Source organism: Thunnus albacares, chromosome 1 (assembly GCF_914725855.1).
Source record: "Thunnus albacares chromosome 1, fThuAlb1.1, whole genome shotgun sequence".
Classification (NCBI taxonomy): Eukaryota; Metazoa; Chordata; class Actinopteri; order Scombriformes; family Scombridae; genus Thunnus; species Thunnus albacares.
This window is the reverse complement of record NC_058106.1, coordinates 22,815,013-22,834,766: the sequence shown is the minus strand read 5'-3', so window position 1 is coordinate 22,834,766 and position 19,754 is coordinate 22,815,013. Positions and strand designations below refer to the sequence as shown.

Here is a 19,754-nt window from a genome sequence, read left to right as displayed (position 1 = left end):
GAATTGCTGCGGAAATAAATGCGCACAGTTTTAATTTCACCAGTGAGCTTGTTTTTTCCTGTATTTTTTTAAAAAAGGAATTCAGATTTCCTGACGCAGTGTCAAAATGGAAGAAAAAACAACTAGTAATTCTCCTCACCGGAGCTCAAGATGAACCAAACTGACAGCTGAGAGCAGACACAGTGGCTTAATTTATCTAGGGCATCTTTTCTCAGAGTATCTTTTTCGCTCCATTTGGCCCTCTGAGCTTTTTTGAAACGGTCTCCAGCATTTTTGGGTGACAGGGGAGAGCTGAGCTTTTCTGTAAAACAGTGACATACAACATAGTGAGGGGCAGCGTAACTTTAAAGTTTGTGTCAACTTTCTCCAACTTTGTGTGTTCACTTCAGTGATGGCTCGTTTTAATGTCAATGTAGCTAATCACATAGCACAGGTGTTGTCATTGCATTGTATTTAAGCGGATTTTGTTAGACAACTTCATGGTCAAAAAATAGGTATTTTATTCATGTCTCAGCGCAACAGTGTAGGTATTACTGCAAATCAAATCACTTTTTTCGACTTGTTCAGTTGTCTGAAATAAGAAACAGAAATACATGTGAACAAGAACTACTAAACGTATGTTCAGCTGTGATCATGGAGTGCAAAAGTGTACTGAACAGAGGTCTCTGAGACTCAGTGGAGCAACTGGGCTGTTTGCCAACCGACAGAGTCTGACAATGAGATTTAACCAGTTTCCTATTGTTTTGGTATTTCAGTGTCGATGAAGATCTTCACGAAAAAGACTGGAGAAGATAGTGAACTGATACAATTTGTTAATTAATTTATTAGCTGATTGACAGAAAGTGTTTAATTGATAGTCCAGAAATTGTTTATGCCATTTTTCAAGCAGAAATGCCAGACATTCCTTAATTCCAGAGTTTATTTTGTGGGAATGTGCTGCTTTTCATTATCTTCTGTGATTGCAAACTGAATATCTTTATGTTTGAACTGCTGATTTGACAATCATATCTCGGGCTTTAGGGAACTGTGATAAACAGTTTTCTGACATTTTATAGACCAAATGATTAATTGATTGTTCAAGAAAATAATTGGCAGTTGAATTGATATTGAAAATAATTGTTAGTTATCTTGTTTTACGCTTCTGAATAATTATTATGCATGAGTTTGGTTTTAGATCAAATCAGATGGGTTGATCTGAGATGTGCTCATGTTTGTTTAGCACATGAGGCAGGTGTGAGTTAGCCAAAGCAATACCTGTTGACAGTTAGTCAAGTGTATGTGTGTATGTGTGTGTGTATGCATTTAAGATTGCCAGAAAATGTAACCTGCTAGAAAATATGCTGTCATTAATCTGTAGTATGCATTATAATGCATTTTGCCATCTGAAAAATAAACCCAGCCCTCAACACCAGATTTGTTAGAGACACTGGTTATCAGTTATAAACCAAGTCATACAAACCAAATGGTGCGAGCTCTTGAAGTGGGAATCCATCATGTGTTTTTGGCCTTTGTGGGTGGCTTTAAAAATGAGTCACACAAGAACCATGTGACTTAGCACGAAATTGCAGACAACCAAACAAAAGGTATGAGATTGATTCATCATTCTCAATTTAATGGAACTGTTACTTCCATTATAAAAGAGACTAGATGAAATGTAATTTAAAAAAAAAAAGAAAAAGAAAAAATCAGAGATGAGAGTTGGCCAGGGGCCACAGAGTGGAGAGGAAAAGTTGAATGCGGTTGTCATGACAGTTTGGTGAGAATTTGTAAAGATATGTTGCTGTGAACTTGTTTGTTGGACAGATAAACTGATGAATTGACGAACCAACAAACAAACCATCCATCAAACCGTCAATATTCAGCCAGTGCCACAAAATTCATAATCGATGAGTTATTGACTAAGATAAAGATTTCCCCTGGGGTTTTTTTTCTTTTTCTTTTTTTTTTTTTTAGAAAACAGAGCCTCTGTCATTCACTGTCTGACCAGGCGATTATTTAAATCCTTGTCCATAATTCAGACTCAATGCTCAATGTACCATCTTAAAGTGGAGAGTGAATAAGGAGTGGCAATGTTGGCTCTACCAACGCTGTGTCAACTTAAGTTTGATGACAATTGTTTGTTTTTGTGCTCTGACAATGGAAATAGGTAGGTTTTGGATTGCAGAGGGAACTATTTCACAATATAAGAGAGATGAGCCAGGTAAAGTGGGCTTGATGCAGCTCTCTGTAGCTGCTACAGTTCAGTGCAGGAGAGCAGCTAAAGCAACAGTGTCCAGACAGTGTCAGAACATCCACTCTGCCTGCTGTGTGAGAGCCTGTCCAGAAAGCTCACCAATGGAGATTTTAAATGGATTCTGACACGGCGCGTGTAAAAACATGCAGTATAGTCCAGCTTTTCACGCTGTTGACCTGTAGGGAAACAAAAGCTATTTCCAAACTCTGATTGTTTCTGGTGGTGGTGTCGCCTGTTACATTGTATTCGTCAGACCTCTCCAGCCCAACGACCCCTCTGCTGCACTGCTGTTGGTACGCAGTTCATAGCTTAGTCACTGTCCACCTGTTTCTCTAGTAACCACAGACAGAAAAAGCATTGCACCAAACAAAGCACTCAGGCTTTTGTCTGTACTGCTACACTTCTTGTTTTTGCTTGTAGCAGTTACAAAATGCCTGTGGCAATTGGTAGCGAGTTGGTGTGGCCCCAACTGTCAGAAACCTAAGTGACGCCATTTCATGATGGTAATTTGTCAGGTTTTTATCACTAACACACTAACCAGCACAAAGCTTGAAATCTTTCTGTATGTCTTAATAAGGGTTACAATAATAAGCGTTGTACATAATTATAAAAAAATGTAATAAAACAAAACAACAAATGTCAGGTCTAGAAATGTTGTTTGGTCATCAATCACCAGTGGTTCCTAAATAGCAGAAATCTACATATACAGTACATAACGTAGTTTACCTACATATAAATATATTGGATTATTCGTTGCAAAAAAACCTTTTGTTGTTTATAACCAGAAAATGGTAAGCACCTTGATTTTTAGATAAAGGCCAGCAATGCAACTGAATGCTTATTCAGAGTACATTACACCAACCAAGTGATTTAAGTTAATAAACCGAAGGCAAGACCAGCACAGAAACATAGCAATGCCTTTTTTTCTCTTCTTGGCATATAAGCCCACATTTTGGTCACATCTCGCGGACAGACAGAGGAGAGTTTAGTGAGCAGATATGAGGGAAAGGAGGGGAAGGGTGTGAGTGTTTCAGGATCCACTGAGATGAAATACAAAGATTTTTCAGGTGCAGATCAGAAGGTGTTAGAGAGGATGCCATGGCAGAAAGGCAGCCAGCCTGTCAGTCCAGTCCTTCTTCTGCAGGAAGACAGGCAAACAATTCCACCTGTCTCTCTGGTTGAAGCTGCTTGTCTTATAATGCTGCTGACAAGTAGGGACTGACATCAGGTGCAAAGGTGAAAAAGCTACCTCTCTAACATCTTCCTCTGTGTTTTGGCTTTCTGTTGATGTGAGGAAGTGGTTACTGTCTGCTGTGCTGCGGCGATGCTGGCAGGCCACAAGCTTGGAAAGAAAAGGTGCCTGATGTGAGGTGAACTGGCAACTTTGGAGTGCTGGGGGATAATTTCCTAGATGGGTGCTAATTCCAGATACTGGCAGACACTGTGGCTGAGTATACATTGTATACAGGCAGACAGGTCATACTTTTTGTAAGGAGATTTAAAAAAATATTGAAGAGAGTAAATTCAGGAAACTAAAGCTGAGGTCACCTAAGATATTTCAAGTCCTATCTTAGTTGTTACAGGGTTTTTTTTTTTATTCTGACGTTATTCCCTTCTCATTGGTATAAGACCATCATTAAACCTATCCCTAAATCATCAAAAAATTGTTCTAAATTACCACTCTATTATAGAGGTGTTAGCCTTATCACCACTGTATATAAACTGTATTCATCACTCATAAATCACACTAACAAAACATACCCATCACCCTAAGGACACCCTGCAGACTTTCCATTGGCTGTCTTATTTAATTACACTCAGTTGATGTGATGGGCTTGAATGAAGGTCTGTGGTTTAACTCACAAATTGTGAATAAAAAACTCCAAAACCTTTGAATTGTATGGACAATTACATGAATATAATGACTCAAATTGAATTTAAAAAGATTTTATTCTCCACATCTGGTCGATGATGTTAAATTGCATGTGTTAGTTGGGTTTAGCGTCCAATGGGCATTGGTTACATCATTTAAGAAAACTTGTGATGCTTGTAGTTTGTTAAACACACAAAAAAGACCTACAACACAAATATCGTAAATCTTGTAATTAGTTTTTGATTGTTATCAGTCTTTGGGTGCAGGAAATATCTAACTCATAGCAAGTTATAGTTATTTTTGCTGTTCTCTCTCTTAATTGTGTGTCTAAATGTCATACATTTTAGATGCAGATGACAACGGACAATCAGCTACACGTCCAGGAGCTTCTTAAGTGTCTCCCAGTGACACTTGATGATTATCTTTACTCTGAAGTGTTTGAAAAGACCATCTTTGAAGAGTGAGAGAGAGTGTCTGTGCTGCAGATGTGTGTGGAGGTGTTTGTGTGGGGCAATTTTTCAAACCTTCAAGAATTTCTTAGTGGTCCATATCTAATGTGAAAAGAAATATATAATCGTGCCTTGTTGTTAATCTCTAAACATTGTGTTGGTTCCCAGCCTGCGTAGGAAGGCATTATTTGCCAGCAGCCTAGAAACTGGTTGCCTTTGTCTCCAAGCTTAAGATTGTGAATGTGGTAAAAATATTATTCATAGATTCTGGAAAGAGAGGGATCTAATTTTTTAACTAATTGCAGACACAATTATTATTCCAGTCTTTTATACTGAATGTAATGAAACGTGTCTGGAGCTTTTCTTTATTATGTTAAATACCATAAATACAAATTAAAATACAAAATGACAGTTGGAACTAATACACCCTCCGGGTCTCAGTGTTTAACTTCTTCACTTTCAAATCTATGCTGGCTGATGAGAAATGTTTGTGGAGTATCACCAAATGCCATCACTGAAGGTACTCTCTTTGTCATCCCGGCATTTCTGACCAAAACAAATCCTCCATTTTTCATCAAAGGAATAGCATCGTCTCTGTTCATTTTTCATAATCACTATACAAGTGACATGACAGTGTTTGTAGCCTCTTCACTTTGATGCTTTTGCTGTCTTATTAAAACGAGAGAGGTTGTTGGTTCTCCTTCACATCAAAGTGGATTTATGTCAAATTACCCTTTCAGCAGCAGGTGTGCCTTTGGAACAGGAGTCTGGATCAGCATGACAACCCAGCTGTGCCCTTGGCTATAGATGGCTGCTCCAGCAAAAAAACAAAAAAAACCAAGAAGTGATGGCAAATACTGCAGAATGGTACTACTTTATTGGAGTAATACTTTGTGTCAATGAGGAGCCTGCACCTCTCCCTGACTTTTACTGAACTGGACTCAGATTTAATTCCATATTAAAAATTCAATGTGTAATAGGCAATCATCGCGCAATATTCATTATCTTTGTGTGTCTTGTGCGCCATCAGCTGTTATATTCAATTTATTTCTTACTTAAACACATGGCATACATATGTTCAATTTATCTTTAGATTCTAAACAAAATCTCACATTTTAAACATCAGTATGTTCAATATGAAAAGCAGCCTGCTGCAGCAAATATAATGTACTTATGTTGTTTCACCTTGATATGCATCAGATACAGGTTAGTGTCAGAGGCATATCTTCAAAGGTGAAAGTCATATATTTATGCAGGTACTGACATACACATGTGAACACATTCATTTTCTGTCATTTTCTATGATAAATACTGTATATACATATACGTAAATACAGATATACAGTTACTCTAGAGACACACATGACACACATGCTGGACTTGCAAATGAAAATCATTAATGCTGCAGTAACTGATCTGTTTATTATTATATTGTAAATCCATACTATGGATAAAATTACTAGGTGTAATGTGAAGGGGGTTGCTTGTAGTGATGAATCCACAGAAAATGATAATTAATTCTGCAGTTCCTCTCAGCCCTACCAAGCTTTTTAGTGTTCTTGAACATATTGTTTTGGTTCACGGTCTGCAACTCAGCTCTCATCAACTGTGTTCCAGCAGCAGGCAGCTGTTTTCAGTGAAAAAGCTCTGGACTGGTAAAAACCCATTGTACTGTGTGCTACCTGCTCTGCTCAGTGACTAGCTAGTGAAAGTAATGGAGTGTCTAGCAGCTAAAGATACCAATATTTCCCTCAGGAAATATTGTGAAGGAGAAGGAATGAATATTGAATTGACATTTGTCAGGTGACCAACGGAACCCCACATTAATGATAATGTTGCTCTGTGTCTGCTGGATGTGTAAATAAGCAGTTGCTTGCTAACCATATCAAACTTTAGGGCATTTTAGTGTATTGGGTTTGTGTAGGGCTGAGGGAATTTTTAATTTATCAGTAACTTGACAAGATTATTAAGATGTATTGTTGTAATGATAGTTTTGCATGTGAAAGAAATGAAAGGAAAAAAGAAGGATTTTTAAAACCCAATCTTCCAGGACACTATTTTCTGCATTCTATCAACTTTTTTTTTACTACCTACATTCCATTGATTTAATTTGAACACAGCCTTTTTGGCTCTTACCATCAGCTAACTAAATGCATTCAAAACCAGAAATCATTGTACAAGGCCTACATTTCATTATTTCAACAAATTGTGTGCGTGATAGTGAGCAGATTTTGAAATGTGATCAAAATATGAGCAGAAATTACACTGTAGCACATCACCAGGAGAGAAATTTGACATTCTGTTGGCACCAAGTAAGGTGATGAAAACAATTATAGCAAGACCATTATCCTTCCCTCATCGATTCCATGTGCTACTAATTAATTAACTCATCTCCCTATCTCTTGAACTGTTATATTCCCTTCTTGCTCTCCATCAGTGTTCCTTATTAATCAATTTATTCTCTAACCTTGCGCATAGGAAATTCCTTCTCCAGCATGCATTACCTGTGGACTATCACGATTTGGTCTCTTATAAGATTATGCATTATACATAACAGATGAGCAAATACACAGCCCTAGTTTGTCAGCTAATATGTTTTAAAATCTCAGATGAAATGTAAATGTGCCTTCTGTCAAATTCCTCCTTAAAATTAGTTTTTATAGGCTCATGTCTTTAATCTTTTTACTGTCAGATTCACCCCTTTGTTACTTAGGGTTTTTATATTTGCTTTTATTGGACTATTACGATATTTTTTCTGTTTGTTTTTTTGTTTTGTTTTGTGAAGTCCTACAAATATAAAATATGTAGATTCTGCTCCCTCTTGCTATTCTTTTATTCAGCTCTCGTCCATAGCTCTGTACCAGTGGTGCATGTGTGTGGGATATGCCTCTGGAGATGGTTGCTATGGTGAAACATCATGGTGTGAAATTGAGAAGTGGTATTAAGTTTTTGAGATATACGACTGTGTGTGTGTGTGTGGAGTGTGTAATTATGTATCTCCCATCCATGAGCAGGCTGTGTAAGTGTGAACACATGCAGTCTTATCTCCCTCTGTCCCTTCATCACATGGAACAGACTGTTGTCTGGATGTGTCTGAAAGATCGTACTGTGGGAGTTTAGTGTTTGCTGCTGCTCCATGTTGAATATATTGATGCATTGTATGGTTACATATGTCAGAATATTGATAATGCGTAGTGAGAAGGAGAAAATAACAACATGTAGAAAAACTGCTCTTATTATTTAGCCAGAGAACATGCATTTGTTGGAGCTTTTGAGTGCAGATTTAATGATATTCAGAATTAAATAAAGAAATTATTTATTATGAAATAAATAATTATATGAATAAATGCAACAAAATCTGTACATGAAATTGAGAAGTAATTGCCTGAAAATTTAAAACTTAACTCATTTCTTAGTCTGTGTTAGTCTGTTTTTATTTCACAGCACAATCTTTCTTTGTTAGAGTTTTATCTCATGCAACTCATGATCAGTTTTTGTCTGTCAATCAAGACAAACCAGGCAGAACCAGTTATGTGATTGGCTGACTGCTTAGTCACATCAAAGCAACAGCCAATCACATAACAGACACTGTCCTGGGTCTCTTTATTATTTATTATGTCTCATTTATTTATTTAATACTGAACTAATATACTAATCATTTTCGATATGTTTGTTTTAACTTATCACAGATTCAAACTGTATCACTGGACTTGGCTTCAAAAGCTATTTATTAATATACACAATTCAAATGACATACACCTGCTGATGTTGTGTAGTTGACATGCCACATGTATGTCAATTATAACTTTGATTATAAAACTGACATCAGTTTTCCTCTAACTAGACTCATTTTGCAATTATCAGTCTTAAAACATTTCAATTTTACAGACCTTCAAAGAAAAAGGGATTTAGTATGCACCATGAGTGGTGTCATAATTTACCATTGACTGCCTCCTGTCATAATACTGATGAACTTTAGGGCCATAAACCATATGAAAACCAATATCCTATGATTAATAGATAGTTTGAGGATTACACTGATCTGTTCAACATGGAGAGAACAGCTGGTCTTCTTTAAAGACTTAAACAGAAGCTGAGCAGACACTAAGACATGGTTTGGGGAAGTTTGGAAACTAGCCGTATGAATGAACTCTGTCATACAGTCATTAATTATATATTCATTTAGATTGCAATGTAAGTATCCCCACTGGCTTTATTATCTTATATCAGGAAGTCTTTCATTGCTTGTGTGAATTCCATTTGCTTCTCCCCTCCATGTCTTCTGAAGTAAAATAATGTCAGTACCTATGAAGGTATCTAAACGAATAGCAAGATCGAGCAGATTTAAACATGCACAGACACGTTACACAGGGTACACACACACTTCTGTCACTACTTCTACACTACTTCTTTCCTTTTTTTGAACAATTTGTCTTCTGTTGACTCTGATTCTTGAACACTTAATGAGTTTCTCACTGTATAAATTGGAAACCGAAGTCCAAAAATACAGAACAGGCTGTTCTGCAATGATTCAGTGAATGCAAAATTTTTTCATAGCCACTGGCATGACTAGGCAAGCAAAACATGTGGACCTGGCGATGCTCAATATGTCTTGATGTTCAGTCCGTCACATCTGCTTTTAATGACCATGATATGATGTGATTGTCAGTTATACGTATTTTGCATTTTGTTGCTTTAAACAGCAGAGAGTTGAGAATTTTAAGAAGACACAAAAAGATAAAAGCCTGGCTGAAGATGCATTTTATCCCCCACACAGTTTCTGCTGGCCCAGCACTGTAAACATAAAGATATCTTTGTAAATCTAAGTACATTGTTACTTTAAAATACTCATAATTTACAATGACAAATACAGGAATGAGACACGCAAGGGGTGTTTAGCAAGTTTCTTTTCCATATAATTTAGGTGCAGTTAGCTCTTGTAAACGGCATCAAATGTGTGTTTCCAGTAACTGTGGAGTCCCCTCCCTTCCCAAGAACTGTGAAGCTGCAGTTGAAAAGCTGGAAATGCAACGCTTGAGCTATTGTACAGCTCCTCCATGTGTCCATGAGTCATCACTACACATTTTTATCACTGGTCAATGAGTCCCCCTGTTGGTCAAGAAAAATAAACACTGCCACTAACAACAGCAGTGCAGTGATGTTACTGTACACCGCAGGCAAGGCCAGATGTTAATTAATCACAGCTATGGAAACTGGAAAGGTGGTGACGTGTTTGTGTTTCTGCATGTGTGTCTTTTCTTGAAGCAGATATTACGGTTAAAAAGCCTACCAGTGAGCTTTTAAATGATAATTAGTCTCCGCTGTTGCCATGGCCACAGGAACAGTGTGACACACAGAGAGAGACATCAGCCGCCACCTCCTTCTCACAAAGATGCCTAGTTAGGATACAACACTACCTCCATCTCTGCTTATGTCCATGGAATTAAAAACATTCATTAGCACTGCTCTGTCATCCATGAAATTATCCAAGAGTCAGAATAACACAGTCAGCTTTATTTTTCATGGAAAGGTATTTCAGTTGAACATGACTTCATAGTGAACTGCCTGATTGAGTGTGTGCGATGAGAAGGATGAGGGCCAAAAACACACTGTCATTTAAGGCTACAGTTCAGTACAGATTTTTGGCATCCTAGGGCTCACTATTTTCTGCTTTTATCTATGCTAAGTAGTTCATCTGATTCATTGTACGTAATTACAGGGAAATTTCCGAAACTAGAGATGATGGCTGTGCGTGTGTGGCATTATACAACTCATTTAAAAGCTAAAATGTAGATAAAATGTAAAGAAGATAGATATTTTGGGAACTAAGTATGACCAGAAACAGCTTAGAAAAAGTGAGTCACATGCTTATGATCCTCTAAAGATAGACACAGATAGATACAGCACCTGACAAGACGACACTCTCATTTAACATCTCTGCCTCTCTGCTGTCTTTCTGTCAGCAGGGTGTGAAGTACAATCTGTGTGCGTCAGTGTGTGTGGGATTGGGCTCTTATCCTCTGTTTGAACCAAAGATAGGTCATTAACCTTTGAAAAGAACAAATTATGCTTCTGATTGTTTTACTTTTTATGGTCTGGCATTGCTCAAACAACATAATGAAAATGTGTATGTGTAAAGAGTGTAAAATGTGGTTTTATAAAATGAGTACTCTCTTTTCTCTTGACAATATTATAAACATGTGCTATGTGCAGAATATAAAGTAAAGCTTAAACAGCTTGCTGGAGAAATATAAAATGATGGATACATTAACTGTATGTGGATAATTAAAATATCCTTGACTTACTTTGCAAAGATTAACTCCCTGATTTTGTTCTAGCAAAAGCACAGTTCACCGCTTAGTTTCCAAACATCAAAAGTTAGCAAGGAGGAACTTAACACTAAAACAAAACCAGGGAGTGTACTTTTAACAGCTAGAAAATGAACCATGTACAAACAAAGGACTGCATATTTAACTGCTTGCAAATGACTGAGTTTAAGACGTAATTTGGCTTTCTAGAAATGTAAACACATCTGTATATACAGAGGGAAAATGTGGGAGATGACTCATCAGTCCATACTGAGGTTTGTGCTTCTTATTATACTAAGCTGTGCATCTTTGTCTGTTGCCCCTGGATACAAGTGGTTTCCAAATGGAAAGCCTGCCATAAATACCAATTTAGCAAAGCTCAAGACATATAGTCTTTGTTCAGGTTGTCTCACAGAGGGATTGATTCAGATGGCTGGGTATTAATAAGGCAGTGTTTATGTAATATTTAGCAAATACCTTATTAAATGTGTGTCTATCTCTGTTGGTGAACTTCAGCTTGCAGCCATATTTTTTTTTGTTAGTGCACAGAGTTGTAAAACATGTCTACTTGTTTTATGACATTTGACTGTAATATCATCCTTCACTGACAGTCAGGATTTATGAATGTGCTGTAATACAGGCGGTAAATCATTCATAAAATCTGTATTTACAGATTGAGAATAGCTTTGAAACTGTTTAAGGGAAGATACTGTAATTCTTCAACCTCTTTTAACTTTTTTCATTGGAACATAATCACGTTTGTCTGAGAAGAAGACAACTGAATATTGAAATTAGTAGAATCTGCAAAAACTGGTACATCTGTGTGTAATTTTATTGATATAGTGAATTTGCAAGAGTTCATAGCAAGCTGTTATCAGTATCAGGAATATAAATAGCAGAATTTACAGCTAGTGTATAACATGTCAAGACATTTCAGAGGAATGTAGCGATAACAAAAGCAGAAATGTATCCAGAACATGCAGATGCGTATTGCTAGCTGCACTTTGGAGGAGAGGATGCAAAGGAACTTTGGTGTATTGAAGCAGTCCATCTAGTTGCCTCTCTGGGACACTGGGGCACTGTTTCATCCAGCGTGACATTTTCTAATCCAAATCATGTTTTATGCATGCCCTCTGTTGGGCACTGAGAGATGAGATACAGGGATTTATGTTGATACAAGGTCTCTCCTCTCTCTGTGTGTGTACATGTGTGTCTGTACTTTCACCCACTTGCTGATTCTTCAGCTTAATTTCACACTGTGATATACAGTAGTTTGAAAACAGAAACCACTACACACACACACACACACACACACACACACACACTCACACACACACACAGTCGCAGATGCACATGGTTTTTAAATAGCTTGATGTGACACTCTTACAACAGAAGTGGTCCTCGAAAACGTGACACAATTATAAATTCAAATGATCCGCAATTTATTGTTACCAGCAAAGACTATGTTGCCCATATTAGAGGGAATCAATAGAGTGCGCATGTCAGATTCAATCAATACTGGACAAAAGCCAGTATGCTCATTCACTTTTCATTCTTTTCATGCAAAAGCTCACACACAGTGTCTCACTCTTTGCGTCTCTGAAGCTGTGAGATTGACTTTTCACTCACACTCACACACGTCTCTCTGTTTCTGTCTTCCTCTCTTTCTCTAAGATTTAAAACTCTCCTTAAAATAAAGATGCCACTGTTTATACAAAATGCCTCACAGCAACCTTCAAAGACTGGCTTTTTTAAAAAAATTTTTAGCCGCCCACCATCAATTTTGGATAGATTTCTTGCATAAATACATTTTTCGAGGTTTCCATCCATGAATGATGATATCATCCGCTGCCAGGCTGCTGCTGATTCACACTATAGAAGGCCTCTGTGGGCTGTTCCTGGATGAAAGTGTGTAACCAGCTTTTCTGATGTTGCATTTTACATGTTTAATTCAGTGGGAAATGATTGAAAAAGTGGTATGAATTGAACAATCAAATGTTATCTGATTATGACTGAGATTTGGAAATGGCCTCTCAAGTGGACTCTCAGAAGTGGTTTTGATATGCAATTCAATCACAGTTTTGAAAGGCTTGAAAGCATTTGTCCTTTTACTGTTTAATTTGTCAGTTTCTGGTCTCTTTCCTAAGTGAGAAGAAGGAGCAATAGCTTGTTTTTTTTAGTTTTTTTCTAGGATATGCACTACTGAAAAAGTGTTTGCTTAGTGTTGTTTTCATAGGATCATGGTGTCTTCAGGTATGAATACAACTGTGTCTTAACACTTTCAAAGCTCTTGCATGAGAGGGGTTTTTAGTAACTCAGAGGTGTGTACAGTAAAGCTTGTTTAGCTTCCAAAACCTATTATATCCAACATCAAGTTGCACTCACTTACAAGATGTTGCACCATCTGATATCAGTTGTCGCCTGTTCATTCCTCTGACATTGAACTGTTTTGTATATACATAATTAAACAGGTGAGCCATAATAAGTACCATCTATCCTGTTAAGCCCAGCGGAGGCAGGGCTTATTTAGCTTACACCAACTTATTGCTGACAGGATCCCTTGGCTCGCCTCCAGTCTCTCTGAAGTGCAGCACGCTCCTGTGTGTGATGTGACGTAATGTGGATGCAGTCAGTGACTCACTTCTTGAGCTGTGTCCTAATTGCCTCCTTCAAAGTGCACATTTCAAGGCTGAATACGTCATAAGAGTTTGACGAGGCTGTTGCATTTATGGCTTCTTCAAATGTAGCAGAGAAAGGCAGTTTTCTCTTGCTTGACTCTGGAGAACACAAGCAGATTTTCTATTGCAATTTACAGTATCACAGACTCATTGCATGATTGTTGTTAATGGTGCATCATTGGTCATGGCGGTGCAAATAATGGAAACCAGCCACAAACTCCACTGTTTGTTCTTAGCATCCTGGGCATGTTGTCAGTCATTGCATAGGAAATAGCAATCATTCACAAATGTGATAGAACAGTGAAAGATGCCCATATTTCTAATTACAATAGTAAATTTTTCACCATTCATGTTTTGACAGGAAAAGTCACTTGATCAACTTGAGAACAAGTTGAGAACAACCGCCCGAGCACCACTGGTTTTGAAATCTGTTAAGCTATGGGTGAAAATGGCAATAGTGAACCATGATTTTAGGGGGAGGAGTAGCCTGTTTTCCTCCAGGCTGTCTTTTGAAGGAGGATGCCTCTGAGTTGTGATGCATGACAGCAAATAGTTGCTGTGGATCCGGCCAGTCAGAGGTTGAGGAAACATGGAAGTAGGAATTGAAGCAGGAAAATATTAAACCACGGTTATATAATACCAAAGTTTCAAATACATGTTTGTGTTGGCACACCAGAAAAACATGTTCACAATGTTTGTTTTTGCATTTTGGAAACAGCCTCCCAGATCACTCAGGATAGAAGAAGTAAGGCTTGTGAAACTGAGGCTTCTGTGTAGTAACATGAGGGTTTGGTTGATTTGAGTGTGATAAAAACATACAAATATTTATACACAGACTCGTGCAAAGGTACAGTACCAGTCAAAAGTTTGGACATGCCTTCCTATTCAACTGAATAAGAAAATGTGTCCAAACTTTTGACTGGTACTGTAAATGTCACTCTTCAGTTGGCGCAAGTCCTGCATGCCTGATCAGGTTGCTATATTACTAAGGTTGTGTGCTCTGCAGCTGCGTTTCAGCCCGTCTGATTAAGGCAGGCAGACACAAGCCAGAGATCCATTTTCACATCAGTGTGTGCCTTCTGTGCCAGGACAATTATTATAATTACAGATACTGCTGGCCTCCTGTTACCAACAATAAAATGCCTCTGGGAAGACTGTACAAATTCTGGCCTGGAAAAATTAAATTTGTCGAGAAGATCTTATCATTTTCTGTTTAATGCTGTAATGACTATAGGGCCAGAGGGAAGAAATGGAAAAGAAAGTGCTCTGTTTGCTGAGTCCAGTGGTACGGAGAATACACTTTTGTCTTGTAAGCCTCCCTCTCACGTCTAACTCTTTTCATGACCAAAGCCAAACTTCAAAGTCCGTCCTCCAGCATCAAATATTAAGCAGGGTGCTGTGTGTACACCTGCTCCTCAGGAGAGTGGCTTGTTCCATTTACTTCCACTTTCATCACACAAGCTGATATGCACGTCACACGCCATTAACTACAGAGGCTCTCTAACAGTCAGCTACACTTAATTTACAGTCATCTACTTTCATCTCACTACCAGTTTAGTAGTTTAGTTGCTTAGTAATTTCTGTTTGTAACAGCCACGCTTAATGAATCTCTGTGTAGCATTCCGCTTTCCCTGGCCCCCGCTCCCCATAGACATCAAGGCAGGTGGGGAATCAGTACCTTAGACAAGATGTCTTCTTGTTTCCCAAATACATGGTAATTACAACTATGTTATTTTTTTTATTATCATGCTTTGGTTGTTCATCCCTTAATTGCATTATAAACCACAGAACATGGGTCTCCTGGGATGTGACACAAAAACTCAGTTAGTTGGGGGTAAACTAACATTTTTTTTTACTGTGTAGGGAAACCTACAGAAACAGCAGAAGAAACAGCATCAGAGCTGTGTAGGAGGAACATCTGACTCTGCTGCCCACTTAAGTAAAATACAAACTGTTGTCAACTTGTTTCTCAGTAATGTAGTATTATAGAGCAGTGTAACAAACTTCTTTACTAGATAATAAATTCACATGATAAAATAAAAATGTACCACAACAATCCTCCATTATACAACATTCTTAAAAAACATAATCTGCTTGACTCCCCAGTCCTCCATTTTATTTTAAACACCGCTCACTGGTGGTCTGTGACATGGTGGGACAAACAAAGTGTGAGGGATTGATTTGTTTGGAACATTATACAGGCTCATTTACTTTACTACTGTTGTCTATTATGCCAACACTTTCTTTCTATTTGAGTCTAAGTGAAACACCTCTGTGACTTGACATTTTTGAAAGGCCATACCATTAGAGCGTGCAATCAATGTTTCGTTATGTTTTCAGTAAAGCAGTTGCAGTAGGCTTTCATGCTGTAGGTTGGTGGGTTTTTTTGGCCATTTTTTTTTCATTTCAAGCTAATTGTCTGTGCCAATTATCAGTATACTGTACAGTGTGTTGTAAATATTTGTGTAATTTAATTTGGGAGTGATATATTTAGAGCCCACTGATTTTTATCATCATATTTGTCCTTTTTGTCTTGTACAGTGCAAATACTATAGACACAACAAAAGATCAACCTTTTAATTGGAGTACAGACTGTGCAGACAGTGAGTGTTTAATTTGTATATATTTGTCAGCAAAAGCCTAGCTTTGCTTTAAAAGGACTGTGCTTGCAATTATTTTTTTAATGCCGTTATCTCAAGATCACTAGTTCATTTACCTCGTTATCTCTCAATTTCTCGAGATAATGAGATAATTTCTCATGAGATTTATCACAGGTGAAGCTCATTCTCATTTGTTCATTCCTGTCTTCTCTTCTCCACGTCTCCCTCACATGAATAGCTCAACTATTTAGATCAAGCACAAGAAATCTTCAGGTGGCTCTTAAGGATGTGGGTTCAAATCTGTCATATGTTAGTTCTTATTCCTACTCTCCGCTCGTATTTCCTTTCTCTCATTAAGTCTAATGAAATGAAAATGCTTGAACGGTTTTGTTTGGTACTTCTCCTACATGAAACATCCCATCATATTATGACCTGCCATTTGGCCGTGACACAGATGTCATTAATAAAGGTGCTGCTAATAATAATGAGTGCTCCTTGGTCTGACATTTTCAGCTTAAATCAGTTGCTACAGCTGTCTAGACGCCATCTATGCATGCTGGCATGGGACTCCTGATCTAATAATAAGAATAAGTAATGAGAGGAAACAACTTTTTGTTTTCTCGTGATAAGGGGTTGATTATCTCATTACCTCGAGATAACAAAGCTTGTTTTCTTGAGGTGACAAAATAATTAACTTGTGATCTCGAGATAATGGCATTCAAAAAATAATTGCAAGCACGGTTCTCGGCTTTCTTAGATATTAAATGTTGGTTATCGTTCATTTTATTGAATTTCATGCTTGCTTATTCCACAGGCTTTGAGCTGTTTATTTTAACACATCAATCTTTCATTTAAAACACAGATTTTGTGTTTTTCTGAAACAGCATTGTGTCTATTTCCCTGTTGGTTTTCACTGCCGTTTCATTTTCCTACTGGTTTACTTTGGCAGTCTACCACTAAACTCTATCAGTGATGCTTGTTTTTAGGCGTGCAATAAATAATTGAGGGAATACGCTTGAATGCCCTTAATAGTGACTGCACTGTTTGACTTGTCTTTGCTTAAATAACATTTTGTGCAATGCTTAATGCTTTGTTACAGCTGTACCATGTAACACACTGTGTCCAATCTGCTCAGCACATTGTGCAAATTCTGACCTTGAGAGAGTGAACTTCACACTTTGAGCTTCAACACATTTCACATATTTGTGTATTTCAGAATGGTTTGTTGCATCGAATGTCCCAAATACATGTGAATTAAACTCAGGAATTGGTGCAACATACAGATGATGAAATGCAGAAATTGAAAGACTAAGCCTGAGGCTGTTTTGCAGGGAGCAAGATGCTTTCATCTTCACCCACTAGCAATTGATTTTCTTCACCCAATCATTTTTAAGTTGTTGCAGATGATTTCACACTCAAAATCAGCACACGTGGATCACACACTTAAAACTGAGATATTTGCTCGTTGATGAAGCTGACTTGAATCACCTCCTTGTAAAGCAGTTTCGTTACAAGGAAGCTGCTTGGTTTAACTGTCTATAGATGGACTCTTGAATAACCCTGGGAACACAGTGAGTGATGTGTGTTTGTGTGGTGACAGTGAGGGGCGGCAGACGGAGGGCGGAAGCAGATGTGTGTGAGAGAGGTTCAGAGCTGTGGCACTATCACAGGGTGCCTTTGTCTAGCTGTAGAGAGTGTTGAATTAAAGGCTGTTAACACTAGTCTGCGCAGTCATATGCTAATGCCTGTTACTCTGAGAGAATAAATAAATTATGGTCCAGAAAACACATCTGAGTCCCTGCTTTGCATGCCTCATGCAACACAGACATTGCGCTAGAAAGATACATAGAGAGAGAGAGAGAGAGAGAGAGGAAGAGAGAGAGAGAGAGAGAGAGAGAGAGAATAGGTCTACATGTAGGTTATTCTTGCATTGGAGAGGGGGGTGGCACTGTGCAGAAATAGCGTAGAATAAACATGAAAGAGGCAAGACAAAGGGGATTCTCCATAACCCTTTTTTTGTCTCCTTTTTCACTTAAGGCTTTGCATTTGATGCTGCTGTAGGTGATGCTGCACGGGAGATAACGAGAGATAGATTGGGCAAAGAGGCAGAGAGCGAGATTTGGAAAGAGAGGAGGAAGGGAGGGGGGATTTAAAGGGCAAGAAACGGAGGGAGATTTAGATACAGCCTAAAGAGTGAGAGCAAGGGAAGAGAGCCAGCGCAGAGCAGGAGCAGAGGCAGCGGATGGGAGCAGGGAAGAGGAGAGGCATTGACTGGAAGCGTACACATGGGATAGAAGAAAACGGCTATTTCATGTGCTCATTGTACATGACTGAGGAGTGCGGCTTTCGGTCTGGATTGTTAGTCATCTGCTGCCCTACAACTAGAGGACATACGAAGAAACACAGGCAGGCTGGGGATATAGGGCTGTGTGCAGAGGATGAACAGGCTATGTGGGCTCTCTGGCTGTGATTGCTGTCCTCAGACCCCGTAGCCACTTGCACTGGTGCTGTTGCAGGCCGTTAGCCTCGCAGTTAGGCAGCAGCAGTCAGAGTGATTGATACAGAATGAGCTCCAAGCACTCCTCCGACTGGATCCCCTACAGGTACTGTACCACATTCCTGAGAATTCAGGAAAGGGCACAGTGTTCATCTTTTGAAGCAGTGTGCGTTAGTGTGTGTGCATGTGTATCTGAGCAGGTGTTTAATTGTGTGAGTGTCTGACAAGAAGATCAGACTGATAGTGGTAACACTGAATTGACACAGTAAAAGCAAACAATGTCTAATGCATGGTTGGAACTAGAATTGTATTTTGTGGCATAATATTGGGAACATATTTTGTGGGAAAATGTTCATATTTACAGTAGCAGTCAAATGTTTGGACACACTTTCTCATTCAAGTGAATGGGAAGGTGTGTCCAAACTTTTGACTGGTACTGTATGTTTTAGACTGAGGGTCTTCTTTAAAAGAACACCACAGAAACAAACACGAACAAAAGTGAATCCTAGAATTTCACCTGCAAGAACTATTGAAGTCTTAATCTAGTTCACAGGCAGAAAATATTTTCTTTCCTTGAACTGTTAAATTGATCATCCCTATAAATAATCTGATTCAAAAATAGTGTTTTCACTGTGATTAGGTATGTAGGATCACATTCATGTCTTTACATATTTTTTACTGGGTTGTAAATCACTGAGAAACTTCCTGCCTTTGTGTGTGAATGTGTGATTTACGTGCATGCCTGCATGCATGTGTGCAAATATGATCCTTATTGCATCGTACTGGGAATCTTATCCCGACATTTGTACAAATGATGAAAGCATGTTGTGTAAATAAGAAACACTTGAGCATTAATGAGCTTTCAGTCTCTTGCTGTAAAACCTATATCTGCTCTCATCATTCAATTGCAGCACTACCGCAGCTGGCTCTTTCCTCTGATTGAGCACCTATTGCCATGGTTTCCCTGCTTACTTTGATGCCATTGGCTCATGGTTGCTATAAGTTACGGTGGCTGTCCACAAATTTCAGAATGAGACTGTATCAGGATAACAGCAGAAAGTGTACCTGCATGGAATTTATTTCAAACTTGTGAAACAGACTGTAGAGGAACTGATC

At 38.3% G+C, this 19,754-nt stretch overlaps 1 protein-coding gene across 3 annotated transcripts in view; it reads left to right on the top strand.

The window, feature by feature from the left end:
* tub (TUB bipartite transcription factor) overlaps positions 1-19,754 on the top strand; it is a 45,338-nt gene that overhangs the window by 4,350 nt on the left and 21,234 nt on the right. Inside the window, exon 1 of one of the 3 annotated variants that reach the window (XM_044350274.1) lies at positions 18,088-18,744. The exons of the other annotated variants lie outside the window; for them this stretch is intronic. Within the exon in view, the coding sequence (XP_044206209.1) occupies positions 18,707-18,744 (38 nt within the window). The 5' untranslated portion in view covers positions 18,088-18,706. Of the gene's footprint in view, positions 1-18,087; positions 18,745-19,754 lie in introns of those variants that run through there. 3 annotated transcript variants of the gene reach the window in all.